The sequence below is a fragment of the Xiphophorus hellerii genome, chromosome 5 (assembly GCF_003331165.1).
Source record: "Xiphophorus hellerii strain 12219 chromosome 5, Xiphophorus_hellerii-4.1, whole genome shotgun sequence".
Lineage (NCBI taxonomy): Eukaryota > Metazoa > Chordata > Actinopteri > Cyprinodontiformes > Poeciliidae > Xiphophorus > Xiphophorus hellerii.
In genome coordinates this window covers 33,873,894-33,897,660 of record NC_045676.1, presented here as the reverse complement: position 1 = coordinate 33,897,660, position 23,767 = coordinate 33,873,894, and the positions used below count along the sequence as shown (strand labels likewise).

The 23,767-nt window shown below is 37.9% G+C and overlaps 1 protein-coding gene across 1 annotated transcript in view; it reads right to left on the bottom strand.

Moving 5' to 3' along the window:
• LOC116720559 (voltage-dependent T-type calcium channel subunit alpha-1H-like) overlaps positions 1-23,509 on the bottom strand; it is a 176,051-nt gene extending 152,542 nt beyond the window's left edge. Inside the window, 2 exon segments of the mRNA XM_032563892.1 lie at positions 19,774-20,036; positions 23,182-23,509. Coding sequence (XP_032419783.1) covers positions 19,774-20,012 — 239 coding nt within the window. The 5' untranslated portion in view covers positions 20,013-20,036; positions 23,182-23,509.
• Between the last annotated feature and the right edge of the window lie 258 nt (positions 23,510-23,767).

The window sequence follows — 23,767 nt, the reverse complement described above, 5'->3', positions numbered from 1 at the left end:
TCCACTGAACTGGGTTGTTTTTGTGACACCGTGTGCTTACTGTGCATTAACCACAAAGAAGACAGGTCTGTGAAATGGCTCTCCACATGACTGAGCTCACATAAAGTATGAGAACCAGATGATTTCTAATGTTTATGCAACTTTCCCTGTAATTCTGTGCAAAAGTTTAAAGCTACATTCATTTTTATTACTTACAATTAAACATCTTGAAGTGATGGTGGTATTATTATTATTATTATTATTATTATTATTATTATTATTATAGTATTATCTTAAGTGTCATCATTTGTAGCTTTTCAGGTTCTCTGAAGGTCTTTGAAATTCCATCTTTTGGACTTTAGCTGTTTTTCACTTATTTTGTGTACAAATAATAATAATAAAACAATTCAAATGTTAAAAACTATGCTTTTTGTAAAATGTATTGACTAAAATCTTTTAAAAATATATATATATTCCTTTATTTAATCAGGTAAACCCCGTTGAGATCTAGATCTCATTTTCAAGAGGGACCTGAGCAAAAAATTTGCAATACATAACAACCTGGTTACAAGATAAAAACAATTAATACATATGCACAAGTATAAAACAATAAAAACAATTTAAAAACAATGACACTGTTTCATAGAATCTTGTTGCCTATCTTTAAGAACTGCTCGAAATAAGTCCAGTGAAATCATTTCCGACATCTTAAGTTCAGACTGCAACTGATTCCACGCTGTGGGGGCAAAACACTGAATGCCTGCTTCCCTTTTTCAGTTCAAAGCGTGGAACATGCAGAAGAATAATGTTATTGGAGCGAAGAGAACGAGAACTGACAGTTCTATGTAGGAGAGTGGATAAATATGCTGGGGTTAGACCGAGTAAAGATTTATACATCAGGATCATTAAATGATTGTTTCTCCGTACACTTAAAGGAGCCATTCAGCTTTTGCGTACAAATCACAATGATGTGTCAAACGTCTACTACCGGTTATAAATCTTACAGCGCAATGATACACAGTATTTAATGACTGAAGACATTTGGTCGAAGCATTCATATATAAAACATCTCCATAATCCAAAAGTGGCAGGAATGTCGCTGCTACCAATTTTCTTCCAGCTTTGAGTGTAAAACAAGATCCATTTCGATAATAAAACCCAATTTTCATTTTCAATGTCCGTAGTAGATTTGCTATGTGATTTTTAAAAGCGAGTTCATTATCTAGAATAAAACCAAGATATTTATAATTACTGACAAACTCGATTTGTGCTCCTACGGCAGTGGTAAGCAATAGGGAAGTTTCTGGTAGTTTTCTAGCATGTGAGAAAATCATTGCTTTTGTCTTGTCCACATTCAAAACCAACTTCAGAGTTTGTAAATGTGCTTGAACTACATTAAAAGCAGACTGCAAATACTGTATTGCCTGCGATAGTGATGCAGAATAGCAGTATATTATTAAATCGTCAGCATAAAAATGGAAAAAAGCATTTGACAGATTGTCACACAAGTTATTTATATAAATAGAGAATAAAAGCGGACCCAGAACTGAGCCTTGAGGTACGCCATTTAAAATAGTGAGAGTAGAAGAAGTGACACCAGAGAATTGAACTCTCTGGGTTCTGTTTGACAAATAATCAGCTACCCACATGGTAGCTTGATGTGAGAGCCCAATCCTGTGTAGAATTTCAATTAAAAGCTTGTGTTACTGTGTCAAATGCCTTTGATAAATCAATAAACAAAGCAACACAATGTTTTTTGTTATCAGGAGCCTGGATAAGATCATTACAAACCTTTAACGTGGCAGTAACAGTGCTATGTTTTTTTCTAAAACCAGACTGTACATTTTGTAAAACACAATTAGAATCTAAAAAATTCTTCAATTGATTTGCAACTAATTTTTCAAAAAATTTTGCCACGATACATAGTTTAGAGATTGGTCTGTAATTGTTTACCTGTGATGATTCCCCACCTTTGAATAGAGGCAAAACAAATGCTGATTTCCATACACTAGGGATTTTATTAGAGATTAGACTATTTTGTCTTTGTTGACCAAAAACTAGTATTTCATCTCTTGTCTATACATCTGATCCTAACACAATGTAATAAATACAGCAGTTTGAAGAAAATTCAGTGAGTGCAACACTAACTATAGCACTTATGAAAAATAAGCTATTTTCTTAAAACAAGTTGTCTAAACTGATGAAACGAAAGAAAGCATCCTTGTAAAACTTATGCACAAAGAACTTGTTTCATATAAAACATAAATAGATGTATCTCACTAAAAGAAGTATGTAATCATTTTAGATCTTTTTTTGTTACTTTTTCTTTTTATTAAGGATGAACTTTTGCACAAATTAACCCATGAAACATGCAGCAAATTCCAAGTCAACCTCTTATAATCTATAATAAAACTGTGAATTATTCATAGAGCATACGTGAAGCCAACTGATAAAATTAATAACCTCCATAAGTTTATTAACCCTAGGATTGGATTCCATAAGGTGGAAATCTAAGGAGAAAGTGGTTCCGGTGTGGCAGTCAGAAGATATGAAGATATGTGTAGGGTTTAATGTTCATCTCTGCCCAGCCTCACACAGACTTGATTAAACATAACCTAGTTAAGTTCAAAGTCCTCCATGTGCAGTGTGTGTGTGTGTGTGTGCGGGTGGGGGTGGGTGTGTGTGTGTGTGGGCGTGTGTGTGTGCGTGTGGGCGTGGGTGGGTGTGTGTGTGTGTGTGTTACACATGATGACATGAAGTTGGGCCAGAATAAGTCGTCCACTCTTCTGACTCCTCCCTCCTGAGAGGGTGACAGCTGGTAACGATAGAAACACTCTCTGGAATCTGGTTAATTGGCTGGCAGGACTGGCTCAGCCTACTTTGAGGAGGATTTGCTAGGATTTGTGGCTTCTTCCTACAAACAGAGCCTTACAAAATTATTCACACCCACAACAACAAACGTGGATAATAGAAAAACACACAGTACTGCATAATTGTTAAGTGGGAAGAAAGAAATTTGGATTTTATTAGGCCATTATAACACATGAATGTGCTTTGATCTAAACTATTCCATCAGATAGCTTTGGCTGTATGTCTAGTGTAATTCTGCTCTGGCCAGATGAGACCACTGAATTACACACAGCGTGTGGAGGCAAACACATCCCTTTCCCATTGTGAATTATGGTGGTGGCAGCATCATACTGGAGGATACTGCAGGGACACACACTGATAAAAAATATTGTACCCTACATACTTAAAAAAAACTAAGGCAACTATTTGCAAAATTTATTTATGTTTATCAAGCAAAGCCGTTCTTTGTTTAAAGTACTTTCTTATTTTGTTACATGAAAACAATAAATCCAAGTAAAGTGAACTTAATTTTGTCTTGTACCATATTTTCCGGACTATAGAGCACACCTCACTATAAGCCACTCCCACAAAATAAAATACAAAACTGGAAACTTAGATATATAAGCCGGTGGTATATCCGCCACTCTCGGTTTTCCACTAGGAAGCAGCAGAGGGCTGCATCCTTAATAAATCTCATTAATAAATCTGCTATTATTAACAAATCCAACGCCGAACCATGGATTAGTTCACACCGAGCTTACGTGCAGCAGCTATCGATCTGTACTGCCACATCGATAGCCCTCAACTTAAAAGCTGCATCATATGAACTTCTTCATGTGGTTTCCATGATGAGGGGGAATGAGTTTGAAAACATGTCTCACTCCTGCCTGCTTGTTCTAAATGAAAATCAGCACTTTCTTCTTTGGCTTGAACCAAAGCCTGATTTTTCTGAACTAGAAACTATTTAAATAAAATTGAAACAGTTCCTATGTCCTGCTTCTCAGTTGTTTCTCTGCTCAACCTTTGACAGAAAACAGAGTTTTTCTGGTAGCAGTAGTAGTTTCATTTTTTTCAGTAAATCAAACACAATCATATACAAAGCTGCACCATCAGGCAGAACAGGTGTGTCATAAAAACTCCCTCATTGTGCAGTTTCATACAAATGTAAATGCTAGAAACTAGCTATTAAGCGCTCCACTGCTCTAAAAGTAGCCTCATTCTTGATGAACTACCTTTTCACCTTCAACGTCTTAACACTAATCTTTGTGACAAAAAAGTGGTTTAATTAGTTGCTGCTGCTGATGGTACAATGCATTGTGGGAAACCTTGATGGCCAGTCCCTATGGTCATATATCAACAAATGTATTTTTTTTTTAAATCAATTAATGCAACATATAAAAACAAATTAATTTATGTTTTGTGGTTTCAGTATTGCAAATCTAAAATAACTTAAATTTTGTGTTACTGTACCAAAACCAAATAAGCACCTTAATGACTTCTCTTAGCTCAGATCATAAGGTCTGTTGGTGCTTGGGAACTCTGATGGCTTATGGGTAGTATTTGGTGTTTTGAAATATCGAATGAAACACAGTAAAGAAAACAAGATTGTTTTTTGTTGTGTGGGTGAACTTAAAAAGATATTCTCTTAGTATTTAAACAAATTATTTTTTGAAAAAATTACAATGTCTTGTATGTTGAACAAATATTTTTGACTTCAATGCTAGATTTTAATGTCTAACTTGAATTCTTATTGTTGATTTCACAGATTCAGCTATGTTAAATTTACTTCACCACAGAATCATTTTTCTCAAGGCAGAAACTGGTCAGAGTTCATAGAATGATGGATGGAACTAAATTCAGGAAAATACATTCAAGTTTTTAACTGTAATGTCTCAAATTATGGCATTGAAATACCCAATAGGGAACTTTTAAGATTTATTTTGAGATTTCATGTGATCAGAAATAAAAAAGAAGGAACTCAGTTGTTTGGTACATGTGAATGAGTGACTGAACTTGAAACATATTTTATGCGCTGAATAAGTTCTGTCCTGTGGTGTAAATATAAATCTGTAAAAGCTGCATGCCATCAACTCATCTACAACAGAATTTTCACATTTTTCACCCTGGAAAGTCATACAGTTTCTTTTTTCTTGCTTTACTTTATTTAATTTCTTTTTCCAATTACATCATGAAAGAAAACTTGAGATAAACACAAAAATAAATTAATGAATAAATACAATTTTAAAAAAAGAGGCAGAATACACAAAGAATAGGGTAAGCATGGTCTAAGCCGGGATCACATCCCATTTTGCCCTGTCTTTCTTTTAACTGCATTACACAAGACTGGGGATGCACAGAATATCAAAAGGTTTAAAACACAGCACACAAGGTGGACCTATCATTCTTTGGCTGACATGTCCTGGGTGGGGACCTCTGGACTGATGGTTTGGTTGGTTGTGGTTTGGGTTCACTGTGATGTGCCATCTGATCTTTGGAGGTCTGCTCAGGAGCAGACAGCATCTATTTATTATACTTAACATTGTTATTATTGTATTATTAGCTGTTTTTCTGTTTGTTTTTGTTTTCTCTAGTAGTAGTAATGCTATATTATTGATGAGTAATTTTAACATTATCTTCCTTTTTTCTTTATCATAACACTAAAGGTAAAGGTAATTTTATTTATATAGCTCATTTTCAGCAACAAGGCACTACAAAGTACTTTACAGGAATTAAAAAGAAATACAAACAAAATAACAAACCAAAGGAAAGAGCAAAAGAAGAAAAAGCTAATAATGTTGATCCAAAATAAATAAACTAGATGCTCCTATTCAGGGTTGGTAGAGAAGTATAAATAGAAAGAGGAAAGGACACATTAGGGCACATGGCAACATTCAGACAAAACCAAGGGCAAAACAAAGACCTGAGTGAAGGGTCAGCAACCTGAGTGAAAACATGGCCCTGTGATGGGCCGGCAGAAGTCCGATAAGATGTTGTTATCGAGGAATGTCCTTGGGAGCGCTCAGCTCCACAGCTGCATGGATAACATGGGGGTTGAAGTGGGAAGGAGCGTTATGTTTACATATCTTCAAGGAGATTGGAAATATGCAGCCCTTCCAAGGCTGGGGAAAGCCAATTCAGATGCAGAATGTCTGAGGTCGGGTAGATTATAAATTTCAATCTTCCCTAAAGTCTCTCCGATACATCTCAGTTACCAATTATCTAAATTAGTTTGGTCATTCCACTGAACCGAAATTAGCAACTTCTCCAAAATCAATTCCATTCAATTACTGAGTTTGGGAGTCCTCAGCTGGGATGCGAGTCTCAGCAAGACTCGCATCCCAGCTAAAATATGACTTTATTTTATTTTGTACATAAAAAGAGTTATGTAACAGGATCTAATTATTTATTTTGAAAAACGAAATGTAAAATCATTCTAACTTCAGCTAAATTAGATTTCAAGTATAAAAACTCAGTTAGGCCCGAGCAGCAAAGCGCTGCAAAGGCCTATTGTAATTGCAGGATTTTTTTTCTTTTCTGCCCAAAATCACAAATTTGGGGACCTAAACATGTCCAAAAACTCACCAGACTTTACCCAAAATTGTCAACTGCAATGGAATCAAAAGTGGCCATGGCCAAACTGCTCTTCAGCGCCCCCTAAGGTGAGTTAAGGTACCAACTCTCCAAAAAGAATTAAATTAACACTTTCTGGTGTGGACCCATATAGACACTTTAAAAGTGTTGAAATCAAATCTGGCAGAGTTAATTTAGACCTGCTGGATTTGCTGTGTAGAGTACCCCAAGTAAAAAAAAAAGTCTCTCGGAGGGATTCCTTAAAATGTGCATGGAGTCGGCCATTCCGGGTCAATGGGCAAATTTTGACAATATCTGATGTTTACACACCTTGAACTTTAACAAACTCCTCCAAGAGATTTTGAGCTACCGGCTTCATCTTTGGTCAGTATGCAGGGACCCTGACCATCCCTGATTTTTGAGCATGTTTAGGGGGTGTGGTTGAGCGGCAAACTTGAACACACCAAAGAAAACCAAACTCCATAACTTTCACATAAAAAGTCTAGTGCGACCTCTACTTCAAATTTTCTTGTCATTTAAAAAAAAATAACTGGTCAAATACAGAAAATATTCCGTTAACTCGACCTCTGTGACATCACCACAGCATTGCCCCCTCAAAACAGGAAGTCACTTTTTTCCTTGGAAAGCTCCAACTTCGATTCCCTTGACCTAATCAGGATGGTTTTGTGTCAGAAGGCAAGTTGGTCTGACTGATTTCACTGGACACTGGAGTGTTTTTAAGCAAAGGGAATTTCATAAAATTGGCATTGATATTTATCATAGACTTTGTTTTGTTTCAGGAAAAAAAATACTTGGTATATCACAAAAAAATAATAATTGTGGGATTTGGGTTTTGTATGTGTTTTCTATTACTTAATTTAGACCCTGTGTTGTCCTGTCTACCCCCTAACTGATCCCAGATGTCCCATTTCCCTGATTTATCCCTCGTGTATTTAACCCCACCTGTGTCTCTTGTTTCCCACCGGATCCTTGTCGTGGTTTTGTCTTCGCTGTCATTGTAGTTCCTGTCCTTGCTGTCTGTTTCACATCCCTGTGTTTACAGTCTGTGCCACCACTCTCTCCTGTGCCTCCTGGTTTTCGTTACTAATAGTTCATCATTAAATTCACTTTTGCGATTCATCCTGGGTCTGACCGAGTCTATCCTCACCACCAACAAAAGTGATACAAAAGTGATACAAAAAACTCAAATGCAGACAGGATTCAAAATAGCGTAGCTATTTGGGAAATAAAGCAAGGAGGCCGGTGATTAATATGCAAGAAAAACAAGGCATGAGAAAGGAAGAAGAAATAGGACTTTGATCAGTGATAATCCACCTTTTATCTGAGCCTAAACACATTTTTATCTCTGTTGAACAAACTCCAGCCTCGTTGGTTTCCTTCCACATCACTCAGTAATTTATGCTTGCAGACAGAAAAGGTGTAAAGCAAAGAACTCTGTTTAGCATGCATAATAAAATGAGGCTGTTTCCATTAACTGCACTGTGAAGACAGAGAGAGCTGGGCAACATCTGACGAAAATAAAGCTGCAAGCAGAAGCAATCGGGTCGTCTGGGCAGAGCTACACTGTTTCCAAGCAACCAGGTGATTCCTCCGAAGAGCCTCTCCTGGGGAGATTCCCTTGTTTATATGCAGGCATTTCCTCACTTGTAAATCCACACCCTTGCTAGTGAGTGCACCATTGCTCAACTGTAAGTACTAACTTACAAATGTGTGTAAGTTAGTACTGACACAGTGAGAGTAGAGTGACCTGGGATGCGTCCATGGCAACAACTCAGCGGGGTGCTGTGGAGATATGTTCATCACTTTCAGGCGCTCAGAAAGACATGTTTTGTAGAAGGGCTGGCCTTTTCTGATGCATTTGAAATGCTTCTTTAGAGTGTAATGATAATACTGCATAAAATTTGAATTATTTTTAAAACACAAACCTGGGGGTACAAGTTTGAATTTATTGTGGATTTTCTTTCATCAACATAGAGCCAAAATGCACGATATTTAAAATATATACCTACACCTCCAATAATGTTTGTTTCAATGTCCCTTAACAAGTGGCATCTTCTGGCATATTTCTGAGTGTATATTTTACCACTCTTTATGGCAAAAATGGTCAGATTCATTTAAATTGACCGCTTACTGGGGCACGGAATCAGGTTTTTAAGCACAGTCCCTAAATTTTGAAGTTCTTGTTAGAAAACTCAGTTATGGTAAAAAAAATAAATAAAAATTAACAATACAGGGTTAGGGTCAACTAGCTGTCCTCCTCAAGTGAAAGTAAATATTGGTTAGGTTGTTCAGGAACCATAAAGGTTCACACTTATGAGTTACATCACAAAAAAATAATAGTTTAACATCATCATGGGTTAAGAGTACCCTCTTAACCCATGATGATGTTAAACTATTATTTAAGCAAGAAACAACCCCTTTCTTCAAATTTGACAATTTCAAACACAACTGGACTAACCTTCATAATACACAATCACATCTGTTCTGCATAAATATCATTTAAACGAGATTTAGTGAATTATCTTTTAAACCAAATATGACCAGGAAGTCTACAGAAGTTATTTCGGTATTTTTCAAAATAAAATATTCAGGAGACATTAAATGTAAAAAGAATCACAGCTGAAATTTCGAACAAGGCAACGTAATCTCTCCGAGAATTACACATTTTCCCTGTAGGGAAAATCTTTATAACAATAACTGCATTCATCTGTAACACTGACTTAGGGTGTATTCACACCAGCCCTGTTTAGCCCACTTTAATGAGTCTCTAATCCGTTTGTCTAGAAAGTCCGATTCGTTTGGGGAGTGTGAATACAAATTTGAATTCCAAAACGGACTAAAAAAGCGAACCCTGATCCTCCTAAAAATCTAGGTGTCGGTCGGCTGAAGTGAACTCTGATGGGGTTGGAAGGCAGTGAGAATGCAATTGCACTGGAGACCGTTCCAAAGCAGGAAGCTAACTACAGCGCAAGGCATTCTGGTCAATATATTACTCTCTGCTCTGCGGTTAACAAATGTTGTGAGAAGTTGTTTTACTCCTGTTTATCAGCTTATTTTCCCCTTTGCTGTGGTGCACAAATTATTAAATTATTGCTAAACTATTAACTAATAAGGACAAATTTGCTAGCAAACCAGTAATGTATATCAATGGAGAAATCCTGGAACTGCTCAAATGTGATACCGCTCCATTTTTGTTTACATTTTGTGAAGAAGAAAATTGCGCTGGACGTCTTCAGAGGTTTTGTGTCGATTCTTTCAGTAGTTCTTTGTGCAGCGTCACCACAGGCGACGGGGGGGACAGGTTTTCAGTTAGTTTGAATCGCTTGACACTACAGTATAAATGTGAACTACAGCAGCTGGAAATGTAACGAATGTTGCAATTTTGGTCCTCAATCGAACCGAGTCTACCGGACTATCAGGTGTGAAAACACCCTCAGTTACAATGGGACAGTCAGCTTTCTGAATCTGAATAACGACAATGTGAGGGACAGGTAGGAATGTCACAATAAGCAATAAATCAACTAATCACATAATGAATTAAAACAAACTCAATCACTTACATGATTGATAGTTTCTCTCTCTTCTCATTCTCCTTCCAAAAACTGGTTGACAAAGTTTTCAGTCTGGTGTTTTGGTTTCTAGCCTCCCTCTCTTTGGAGGATAATTTTGTTTACAGAGGCTTCATAAATCATTTTATTTGTTGTTTCTGTTTTGTTTATTTTGGATACTTAAAATATCTTCTAGTTCCAGTGTCAATTGTTCATATTAATTTAAAGTTTATTGATCTTTGAGAACGTGTTCTTGTGTTATTATGCCATTGTTACCATTATATTATTTGAAACAAGAATATTATCATTTATCGCAATAACTTCTGGGACAATTTATCGTCCATCAAAATTTGTTATCGTGACAGCATGTCTGCATACCTCCATTATGCAGACATCACAATTATCAGTGCTGTGCACATCCAATGGGAGACAGGAGCAAATTATTTTAAACTTTTGTTTTATTTATTTTTTTCCACAATTAATTTTTTCATAATGACATTTTTCAAAAGACAAGTCAGGAAATGACAGAATGATGGTAACTGCATGGTGGAAAATTGCAGCACATATTTGGTAGAAATACCAAAAAAATTAACAAGTGACCAGAATCTGACAATTTTAAGTGGCACAAATTTGACTGATCAGCCTGTCTGAAATTCACAAATAGTCTTTTTCCAATCAGAGAGCTCATCAAATGAAAGTGCTGGCAGACTGTGCTAACTACAGCATTCTTCAGTGTGGAAGTTGTTACTAAAGATTTGAAGACAGATATGTTTAGTATCAGTAAGTTTAAGAAACCACAAGGCACTTTCAAAGAAAACTATTCGTAACATTAATCTATGTCTCATTCAGAAAGAAGAACCACCGAAGCGGATAATAGGAAGGCTGAAGCCATTTCTGCCAAAACATTTTCTAGAGGACTATCAGGGCTTTGTGTTCCAAATGATTGACTTTGCTGTCCTTAAGGCATGTTTTAAGTCATTTGGCAGTATTATCAACTTTATGAGAAAAATAGCAAAAAATAATTTAAAAAATACAAATAAATCGCATAAAAAGATAATAATCACATATACAAGTCACTGATTTACAGAAAGGCCAGACTGCCAGTGATTCCACATTCTGGACTTAAACCTGACTGAGCTTTGTGAAATATTTGTTAGTATTTGGATGATGTTGTTTGTAGAAACACATAACCTCCACATAAACCTGAACATAAGGTTTTGCAAGACAGCATAAAAAGTGGAGACACCAACAAATACCTGACTAGCTCTAGTCCATCTCGGCATCCTAAGCAGCATCCTCAGTCCGTCATTGTATGCCACTTTGAGTTTCTATAAACTGCTTTGTTTATACTGTCTACATAAGTGGGCAGTATACAGTACATAGGAGTGCAGTATGCTTTAAGGAGAGCCACTTTCACTGAGACAGAATACATCTCGAATTTACATATCAGCATGTTGGCTTGTGCATACATTAAACGACATGGTCTCTAAATGTCCATATCACCAGTCAGATCATCAGTTATATAATGTCCCAGGTATTTGACAGCAGTACGAACACCACTAGATAAGGAGAAGTCTTATCTAGTGGATAAGACTTCTCCTTGATCAGAAGTTATTACACAACTTCTGATCCTCATCTAAAATAAATATTTCCCAAATACGGTCTATTTTTATAATTAATCGTAGATCCCTTTAAAAAGGGACGGATACAACTATGCAGATTTTTATCAACTTTATTTCCCTCAAAGGACTAAAAAGTTTTTTTCATTTATCCTCCATTTACTAATCAGTGAACATTTCTTTTACAGTTGGTCTGGAAGCAGGTAAAGGACCTTTAAACAACCCCAAAAGAATATATATATATATACAGTACAGACAAAAAGTTTGGACACACCTTCTAATTCAATGGGTTTTCTTTATTTCCATGACTATTTATAAGGCAAGAAATCCCACTTATTAACCTGACAGGGCACACCTATGAAGTGAAAACCATTTCAGGTGACTACCTGTTGAAGCTCATCAAGAAAATGCAGAGTGTGTGCAAAGCAGTAATCACAGCAAAAGGTTGCTACTTTGAAGAAACTAGAATATAAGGGCTATTTTCAGTTGTTTTACACTTTTTTGTTTAGTGCATATTTCCACATGTGTTATTCATAGTTTTGATGCCTTCAGTGTGAATCTACAATGTCAATAGTCATGAAAATAAAGGAAACTCATTGAATTAAAAGGTGTGTCCAAACGTTTGGTCTGTACTATATATACAGTATATATATATATATATATATACTATACTAATCTGTATTATTTAAGTTTACATAAATTAATTTAACTGAGACTGCAAAGAAAATACTAAGATAATTATGTAAATAATACGAAGCAAACCACTGTGAATCAACCCACAGAGGTTGATATCCAGCTCTGCACAGGTTCGCCACATGAGCAGATCACCGTTCCAACGAACCCAAACTCCCGTCTTCTTTGTGATACTCTGATTCTTTCAGAAGCAGCATCATTGTCCGTCCCTCTTTATGGTCCGTGTTGTACACACTGTTCTGCCATGTTTGTTCTGAGTGTCCACTCTTTACAGCCAGTACATGTCTTTTCTTAATTTCTTGTCCTTTTTTCTTCTTTTCGCTTTACATCTTTTTCCTTGCTTCTTTCTTTTACTCTTTTTTCTGATTTGACTTCACTCTACTGTGTAGCAGCTGGGGCAGTGTGACAGAAGCAACTCTGTTATATTATGATATCAGCCCTTCTGACCATCTACCGGCAAGATAGATGAAGCTTCTTGTACAAGGACACAACAGCGAGGCGGGGACTCGAACCGATGACACACCGATTGCAGAATGAACTTCTACCATCATCACCACCATTGTCCCAGAAAATTGACAGCTCAGAGTATTTTACACACTGCAGAACTTTCTCTGTCATATAAGTGAGAGCTATTTAGCTGAGGATAGTGAGCAGAGTGGCAAGATGATTTCAGAGCCGCAGCAGGACCAGCACACAGAATAAGGTTGGATACTCCTCACATCAAATATTACCACAGCATAAAAATCAGAAGCACTGCATTTGACTGCTTTCTGCCTCAAACTGCTGAAATATTGCATTTGTGCAAAAATTATGAACTTAATTTTTCTGCAACTACATTGTGTGCACAATTATTAAACAAGTTGGAGTTTTGAGGATTCATTTTATTGTTGAACAATTACATCGCTCTCTGTCAATCCAAAATGCAAGTACCCCACCTCCATCTTGCTGGCATCTGATGTGAGTGGAGCTCTGTGTCCATTACCGATCCAACCACAGGCCCATCTGGTCTGTCAAGAGTCACTCTCATCTCATCAGTCCATAAGACCTTTGAGAAATCTGTCTTCAGATCTGTCTTGGCCCAGTCGTGACGTTTCAACTTATGTGTCTTGTTCACTGGTGGTCGGGTTTCAGCCTTCCTTACAATGGCCATGTCTCAGAGGTCTGGGCATTCCAGGTAGGTTGCAGTTCTGGAATATAACAGCACTGAAAGATAATGTGTTCCTGGTAGCTTCACATTTAATTCTTCTCAAATCTTTGGCAGTTAATTTACATCTTTTTTACTCAACACGTTTCTTGCGACCCTGTTGACTATTTGAAGCAAAATGTTTGATGGTTTTGTGATCACGCCCCAATATCTTAGTAATCTCAAGAGTGCTGCATCCATCTGAAAGACTTTCTACAACTTTGGACTTTTCAGAGTTACTTAAATCTCTTTTCTGGCCCATTTCGCTTGACAAGAAGAATTACGCACAACTTGATATAGAGTGTTGATCTGCTTAGGCCCCACATCAGCTGATATGCTTATATTCAATAAGCATTCAAGTTTACACAGCTTGGAATTGGAAACTCTGTATAAACATGATGATGTGGTCAAAAGTAAAACTGGCAAATAAATCATTTAGGCATTGTAAGTTATGAGGTGAAGCCTGTTGGAGAGAACTTATATGTCCAAGTTAGATGACAAATCAACATGTTAACAAGTGATGAACACTTCAAACTATTTTTGAACCATTTTTCTTTCGTGGTATGGAAATTTAAAAAGTCCAGAGCATTCAGGGAGTACTGACTCTGTGGAAGTGCACATGGTCTGTAGCAATACTTCTGAAGATGATACATGTCATAGAGACATCCAGAGCGATGGCAGGACTCAAAGCCAAAGCATCACACTCCCTCCACTGGCTTGTCATCCAGGTACTTTAACTGACAGGTGCCAGCTAAGAACATCCACCTTACAGAACATGTGACCAGTGTCACCCCAACTCGTCTGCAGATATGCAGCCCTACACACAAACTTTGATAAATTGTGTGTTCTGATTCACTTCTTAATGATACAATTGTTCATCTGTTGGATTGGACCACATACGTGTGGGGAGCCTTCTTTCGAGGCACATTAGCCTCGGATCTGGTCCAGCACTGCTTCTTCTTGGACCACTTTTAAAGGGATCCACAATTACTTTACATGTTGGCATAAATATGTTGTAATTTTCCTGCCAACTGAAAATTTGCTGTTTTTTAGTTAACAAAACGTTGAGTAAAAACTCATAATTACATCATAAATTTTATATCTTTAATTATATTTTTCACTAGAGGTGACACCGATCATAATCGGCCAATTTCCGATCTTGTTGTCGATCACCAAAACCAATCAGGCTACTCACTTCGCAGCCTGCCTGTGCAAAAATCCTAAGCAATGTCATGAGGAACTATAACACTATGAGAGTGAATGGGGACGTTTGCGTGATGTGACAGAAAATGACCTCGGCGGTGAAGCATGTTGAAATGCATCAACACAACGAATCTAATATGACATTTAAAAAACAAACACTTAAACGAGCATGACTATATTGAGGCTCACTGTAGGAAAAATAGACATCCTACAGTGGAAGGGGCCCTACAGTTTAGGTGCCCCTTCTTTTTATTATTTATCTTCTTCCCCTGGGTAATATTTTTCGTAAATATAACATTGATTTTCACTGTTATGCGGATGACACCCAGCTTTATGTTTCCAGTAAGCCCGCCTCCAACCTTCCACCATCCTCGCTTACTGATTGCTTGACTGAAATTAAATCCTGGCTCTCCTCTAATCTACTTAAGCTTAATAGTGATAAGCTTAAGCTTATCACTATTAAGCTTAAGCTTATCACTAAGGACCTCCGTCCTTCTCTACCAATGAGAAGGACGGAGGTCCTTCTCATTGGTACTAAATCTAATCTGGCCAAAATCAAAAACTTTAGTCTTGAAATTGATAACTGTTCCGTTTTCCCCTCCCCTCAGGTAAAGAGTCTGGGTGTTATTCTTGACAGCACCCTTTCTTTCCAGTCTCATATTAACAATATTACCCGCTCAGCTTATTTTCATCTACGCAACATCAACCGTCTTCGCCCCTCCCTTACTTCCCATTCCGCTGCCATTCTTGTTCACTGTCTTGTGACATCACGCCTGGACTATTGCAACTCCCTTCTGTTTGGTCTCACCCAGAAATCTCTTCATAAGCTTCAACTGGTCCAGAATTCAGCTGCCCGTATCATTACTAAAACCCCATCCATGCACCACATCACTCCTATCTTGCAAAGACTTCATTGGCTGCCTACCAAGTTCCGCATAGAATACAAAATTCTTCTGTATACTTTTAAGGCTCTTTACAATCTTTCCCCACTATATCTCTCCAATCTTATTCATATTGCCACTCCCTCTCGTTCCCTCAGATCATCCTCCTCTATCCATTTGTCTGTCCCCTCTGTCCGTCTTACTACCATGGGGAGCAGAGCTTTCAGTCGCTCTGCCCCCCAACTCTGGAACTCCCTACCACCTCATCTTAGAAACATAAATTCATTCCCTAAATTTAAAACCGAACTTAAAACACACCTTTTTAGATCTGCCTTTTCAACATGACACAATTGGTTTGCTTGATTTTTATATAGATTTTTACATAGATTTACATATAGATTTTATATAGATACATTGTTGTGTATTTATTCTACCTACTTTTAATTGCTATATTTTATTGTTTTTGCTATTTTTCGTTCTCTGTACGGTGTCCTTGAGTGCCAGAAAGGCGCCTTTCAAATAAAATGTATTATTATTTATTATTATTATCTGGAGCGGCCAGATAGCAGGTAAACCAGTGCACAACTACCAACAGCCGGAAGAGCATCACGGTCAGAAAGCTAAACCAATACCCCGATAAATAATTAAAGTCAATGAGCTAGCTGTGTAAGATGTTGGTTCTGCTCTTGCTGTTGGACCGCTGCTACGTGCTACTGGTAGTAATATTTCACAGATGGAGCACCGTTTCTGCTCCACCCGGCAGTGAACTCTCCACCAAACATCTGCTTAAAGCTGCAACATGTAACACTTACATACTGTATGTATTTAAATGTTTGCTATGAGACTCAGGATTGTTTATTTTGATGCAACCTGTATTTTACTTTGAACAAATGTTTCCTTTTTTACTTAATTTTATTTGACATATGCAGTGTTGTGAGATTAATTTGACTCATGTATAATTTATGGTACTGAGAACCTTAGTGTTAAATATTTTACTCATTACTCATTTTTTTTTACAAGTTTTTCATTTGTCCTTTTGACTGAGTTTCTGCTTTATTGTACCTGCAGATATTTTACCTGTTTATTTCTAAATTAGGTGAATTTATTACCACATCATTTTTAATTTTGCCAGATCACATAGTAGCATTTATACTTGAAGTGAAAAATTAACAGTCAATCCAGATGATCGGCAATGATCATGGGTGATCAGAATCGGAATCAGAAGCAAAAAACCTGATAGGAGCATTCCTAGTTTCCACCCATGAATTTCTCTATTTTTTCCCCTGGATAATGCATGCTGGGATGATGAGACGCTAGGGTCTGTTCTATAGTGGAATCTACAGGGTAAACACAGGAAGACTAACATTACGCAAGTCGTTGTTTATCATATTGGGTTTGGTGTAAGTTTAGACAATATCACACTGTGTCACTGTTGGTTATAATAAAAAAATAAATAAATAGTGAGGTGAGTCTGGATCGCTTCCCACAAGAAAAAAAGAAGAGTGCAACTTCCAGAGGACCTACATTTGTGCTCTCAATATTTCTCTCCAGAAGACATCGAGTCATTTGTACGAGCAATCAAATAAAGCTTTCACAAATCCCACACTAGGTTTTTAATATTCTGCTAGTAGAGCAGAATCATCTAATCCAGATTTGAAGAGTCTAGGTGTTGAAGTTTTTTAACTAGAGTAGATGAAAGATACCGAAGGCAGTGAAAAAAAGAGGTGGAATTGCTCTTTAGGCTTTTCCAGAATCTTAAGCTGCAAACGGAAACCAACTTCAGCTTCATATCTCTTAGCATAATATCCTCATCTGGGACATCTCTAGACCATAGAACACATAGATCATCCTGTGTGTCTCTCGCTTAGACTCCACTGCCACTACCAGCACTGCAGAAACTGTACAAACAGCCTTTTCATAAATGAAGATTGGTGAAGATTGATTTGAGAGGTTTCATAAAGTTTCTTGGAATCTTGAGAAAGTAAGTTGGGATTATTTTTTTCTCCATACACCCTTACGGGCTTCAAAGGCTGATGATTTGATTCTGATGTGTTAAAAGATTAAATATTTCCTTATTTGTAAGATTGATACCAACAACTTTACAAGACAATCAGTATTCCTCATTTTAACGCAGCGTGGTGTTGCATTCTCATAACATTTTGACTTTATTCTCATATCATTACAACTATTCTGCCATATTTAAAACAAACAAGCAAGAAAATAAAAAAATAAACTCAGTCTGGCCCTACTCGTTTTAAGCAAGTGACTGTAGCTCTCAGAAAAAGACCAGGACATGGACATAGCCTATTTACTGTGATTGTAAAATATTATGCATTTTCTTCTCTTCTGACAGGATAGAATATAAGCAATATTGTTGCAAATTTTGCACAAAAATGTTTAAAACATTTCTTTTGAAAAACAAGTTGAAGAAGTTGACAAATACATTTTTACAATTTAAAAAACGTGTATGGTAAAAATGTACATCCCAGTTGATCATTTGTACTTGTATCTGTTGAGAGTGAGCAGTTTTGATTAAATGTTACTGGTTCAGTTAACAAACTGAACTTGGAAATAGTTTTGAAACTTAAAACAATAAAATGAGCTACTATCGCTCATTTAAGGTATTTTGATAATTGGGCCATTTATTGATGGAGCCAGTGCGTAATACAGCTAAATTATAAAATATCAGATTTTCAATAGTATTTGGATTTGGGTGAAAGATGGAGGGGCATGGAAAAATGTATCCCTAGCTCTGCATTACAATGTCACCAGAAGACAGAACCTATCCAAGCACTGAACAGATGCTTGGAATAGATATAAGTTCCAAGAAAATTGAGGATGTGCCACAACTTTCTCCAGCTGAACAAAAACAAAACTGAAGTTATGTTTGGATCTAAAGAGGAACGATCTAGAGTCAACGCACAAAAGAACATTTCCAAGATAAAAGGATTAATGTCTCAGCAAAATCTAAAGAAACTCATCCAAGCATTTATTGCATTGATTACTGCAACAGCGTCTTCACAGGTCTGTCCAACAAATCAATGGTCCAGCTACAGCTGATCCCGAATGCTGCTGCTGATGTTCTCACTAAAACCAGGAAGTTAGAACCCATCAACCCAGTTCTAAAGTCCTTCACTGGCTCCCTGTAGCTCAGAGAATAGACTTTGAAAAACTGTTGTTAGTTTATAAATCACTGAACGGCTTAGCACCACAATACATTAAAGATCTGCTGTTGTTGTATCAACCTTCCAGACCTCTCAGGTCTTGTGGTTCTGGTTCTGCATCACTAGAACCAGAACGAAACTTACAACCATCAGATTCATTTTATTCACAGTGATTCTTGCTGCCACCAACCATGCTATGATGGCAAGTGATTCTTTTTCCTCTTAGTCCTGGTGTACATTTTATTTATTCAGCAATTATCTATCTATATTTTATGGAGAACACAAAGTGCTGACTGGTGCAGCAACCCACAGACATGCCACAACAAGCGTATAACAACACACACACACACACGCCCACACACCCCGACAAGCGCTCATAAAGTCAAAAGCTGTGGAAAATATTCAATTTGGACAGCCTCAACAAATCCCTGAGGTCCTGCTGACGTTTATACACGCTTCACAGTATTACTGGTCACTCACACACACACACACACACACACCCCCACCCCCGCACACGCACACACACACACACACCCCTGAGCACCGATAACCGGGCCCAAACACTCTAGCACCTTTATGGGTGGAACTGGATGGAGGCAGAGAGACAGCAAGAAGGAACAGGAGGTGAGAAGATAAAGACAGCAGTGGAGTCGAGTTTGTGAGCTGACGTGAGTTTTCTTCATTTCTAACCCCTTCTGCCATATAAATAGAGGCCAGTAACAATGCAACTGACAGGTAGCTGTAACCCTGCAGATTCATTAGGGCTTGTCACTATGGAAACCTGCAATCAGGACCAAAATCCCAGCCGTGTCTTTCTACAAGTAATGGGCCCAGGGAAATACCTGAGCTCCTCCAAACACACACCTACATGCAAACACACACATATGCACGGCACTGACCTTTCTCCCACCTCTGCTGTGTTTGAAGGGAACACAAACATCTCAGCGCTTGTTACCTTGTATGTACACCAGTTCTGAGGAAGTGCAGAGCGGAAACAGAGACAGTGGAGTCATAAAAAGAGTTGTGAGCATGTTAAGGAGTATTTCCAACAGTAAAGGATATGGGTGGCAGACAACACGAAGGCACCAGGAGCGGGGAGGGCTGGTTTGGGTCAGAGCCAACAGAACAACTGGTGCTAAGGAGGGGTATGGCAGCTCTTCCTTTTCCTTCTCCTCCCCTTTGTTCTCCAACTCTTCCTCCAGTGACACACTTATCTTTTCCCCATCCTCCTCCTCATCCTCTGCCTCCTGCACTGGTCCTTCATGCTGCTCACGCAGGTCTGGCTCCTGGGTGCCCGTCATGGCCACACCGTGAACAGCATGAACCTACAAAAGGGGGCAAATGGGCACCATCAGACTGTTCCTCCTCTGCAGGCTTTATTCATCTGTTTTCCTGTCTCCAAACCAAACTCGACTGTCTGTGTTTCCCTCACATCCACCCAGCAGCAATCCGGTCCAGGAAACGTGGACATACACAGATCTAAACAGAAGTAAACTAAATGATGTGCAAGAGTTCAAACAGGGTCAGAGATGACAACAGGAAGCACTCATAATAATCTCGTACACATCTGTGAAACACCAGGCCATTACTGCTGAGGCTTTTAATCCAGACTAGCTCCAAACAATCTGGACATAAAAAAGATCATGTATCTGTCAACTTTTTTTCCTGTCAAAAGAGAACAAAGGCTGGCACTGGGAACTGAAACTGTTTTTCAAAGCAAAACCAGCATAGCCACAGCAACACTGTTGGATGCGAGAGTCTATTTGGCTCTACATCACATGCTGTTAACTTAATCATTTTAGGAAAGTTAGTACCTTAACTTCAATTTTGCATTCAATACTTGATCTGTCTATATTTAGTTATAAAACACTTACTAACTGTCAGGATCTGTGTTTTCTGTGTTCATTTAGAGTTTTTTGTGTCCTTAAGTCTCTTCGTTGTCCTGTCCTCCCCTTGATTGTTCCCAGGTGTGTCTCGTCTCTGTGATTACCCTCCTGTGTATTTAACTCCACCTGTGTTCCTTGTTCCTCGTCGGGTCCTCGTCATTGTTACGTCTATGTTTCGTCAGTGTTTCCTTGTGCCTGCTGCTTGTTACTGGACTTATTTACAATTAAATTCATCATCACATTCATCTTACCTGGGTCTACAGCGTCTGCCTCACCAACCCTCACCACCACTTCATGACACTAACACTGATTAGTGTTAATTTTTAGATGTTAACTTTGTCACAGGATTTATTTTTTGTAGAGTGGCGTTACAGTAAATCAGTGCTCTGTATCCAGTAGTTGCTGTCCTGGGGTTGACCTTGAGACCTCTGCTTCATATCTTCCATCCTTCTCTCTCTGCTAACTTCCTGTCTGAGTACTGTCAAAAAGATTCCACTAGCACCACAAAAACATTTGAATTGTTAATTCATGTATTCTGTTAACTAAAATCAAACGTTCCTTCAAAAAGAAGTCAGGCTTTATTAAAAGACATTAATTTGAAAAACCTGCACCACACTTTTTCACTAACGTCCTCACTGGCAGTTTTGCCTGTTTTCCCTGTATGAGCCTAATGATTACTTAGAGTCTTTATAATCCATTTTATTTCTTATGTCTAATTTATTTTGGATACCTAAAATCTTCCAGCTCCATTGTTAAATCTTCTTTAGAAATGTGTTTATTGATCTTTGACAGGGTGTGCTTTCTTATGTTATTAGTTAACAATATATTATCACCAAGGGCGTAGGTTTGGTCTACGTTTTGGTGGGACCTTACAACTTACTAAACTAATCAATGTAGATTTTTGTTTATTTATTTTGTTTTTGTTAAAGACTACATATGTTGTTTTTTTTTTTAATTAATATGGCAAAAATTGGTCGGGACTATTTTATATCCCTTGAATATTGGTCGTGACATGTCACGACCGTCCACACCCAAACCTACGCCCATGATTATCACTCATTGCCATAATTTCTGGGACAATTAATTTATTTGCTGGACCTAAGCAAGTTTATTTTAGTTCTGTTTCACAAATAGGTGGCACTTTGTCTTCCTCTATCACATAAAATCCCCCCCAAAATACACTGAAGTGAAAGAATGAACAAAAACTGAAAGCTTTTGCACAAATCTGCTCCTATGATGAGGAAGATGATGAGAGTTATCATTTTTCACTGACTGCTAATTTAGGATAAAATGAACTGCGCTGACATTGATGAGGTACTCCAGCCCATGGTTAATTTTTAGATGTACTGATTCCACTAAGCACTGAAATAATCTTGGAAATGTCAAACTGAATGACATGGGAATCATTTACTTTTAATATCCCTTCAAATGTTTATCAGGCGGGAGAAGATATAAGGTGGAACATGCTACAACACACCCACATTGCCATGGTTACACACATAGCAAACGCTGCCCATGTTTGATCTGCCAAATGCTCTTTCCATCATTTAAGGGTCCCCTGAGATTCTGGGGGGGAAATCATTTCAAAAGATACAAAGACTTTAAGAAGTTAGAACAAAAATCTGAACTATTTTGGACAAAACAGCACAGGGCAGCATTCTCTGGCATCTGTGTAAAAAGTCCAACAGGAGAGCTGGCAAGCCAGCTCTGACTTTAAAGAGGAGTCCTTCTGTGTGTGCATCTTTGATGAAAATAATGAGATTGTATTCACCACTATCCCTCCTTTTTCACTCAGTTTGCTATGAAAACTAAGCTTTTACAATGAAAGGAGTCCAGGGCTGAACAGAGCTTTTTTGTTATTCAATAGTGACTGTTGGGTAAACATCAATTAAACAGAAAATTTAAAAAGGAAGTAATTTCTTCTACCTGAAAATGGGCTGATGTGCCTTGAAAACTATTTTTGAAATACATTACAAGCCTCCCTTGCTGACAGTCTGGCCATGATGGAATTAAATTCTCTCCTGATACAACTCTCCAAAACACAATACTGTATATTTATCCATCAACAAAACCTCACCCTGGAGGTGGTTTTATTTTAGGAATGTGGAATAATTTTGCAATCAGTTATCATCCTTAAATTTTAAAGCAGGAGCTGAAAAGTGTGTCATGCTGAATAAAATCAAAATTATATCCACATCTGCAAAAACAACACAGTTGTTTATATCCAAAAAAAGGAATCCATATCTTTCAGAAAGCCTGACATTTATGATGCAACTCTGCCAGACAAATGGAATGAAATTATGATTCTGGTTCTAATTAAAGCCATTATTTCAAAACAAAATCTTTAAATACTGCCATGATTCAGGCAGTCAATACACCAACGCACCCTCTCCGTAATAAGATCAAAGACTAATTTTATTGCATATACTTGCAATTTCTAAAAATCCATTCTGTAGAGAGCGCAAATGACAAAGAGCGACATCACATCCAGAAATGTTCTGTTGTGCTGAACACGGAGCAGCGCAGCAAGAAAAGTGAAAATAAAAGCAGCAAAAATGATGAAAACTTTGCCAGCGCTTCTTACCGGGGAGCAGCGTCCACCCACCGGCTTCACTCACTCCGGGTTCGCCGTGCGCCCTGAGAGCCAGGAGCCCGGTGCTCCATCTGAGAGCCGTCAGCCTCCTTTGCCTCCTCCTCCCGCCCCTCTGCCAGTATCCAAACTCAGTCCGTCAGCAGGATGACAAAGATGAATCAGAACGCGAAAAGAGGAAGCAGGTGTATAATAAGCACAAGTTTTACTTAAACGGTAAAGTGTAGTTAGAAGCGAGGGTGTTCCTCCCCATGAGTCTGGGTCCGCGCGACGCGGCGTTTAGGTGCCGGAGTTTAGGAGAGCTGCGTCAAGCCAGGCAGACACGGGCAGAGGGGGCTTACTTTCAAAATAAGAGTTTGCCCCAGGAAGTTTCGTTTCAAAATCTAACATTTAACCCTCCTGTTATGTTGAGGGTCAACATAACCCTGAGAAGCTTATTTTAAAAAAAATAATTCTTTTTTAGATACAGTTCGGGTCAATTTGACCCGGCAGTCAAGTTGAAGGGTAAAAAAAGATTTATTTTTTTTATTTCCAATTCTATAAGTTTCCTTGCAGCTATGAACCATATTTCACACACACA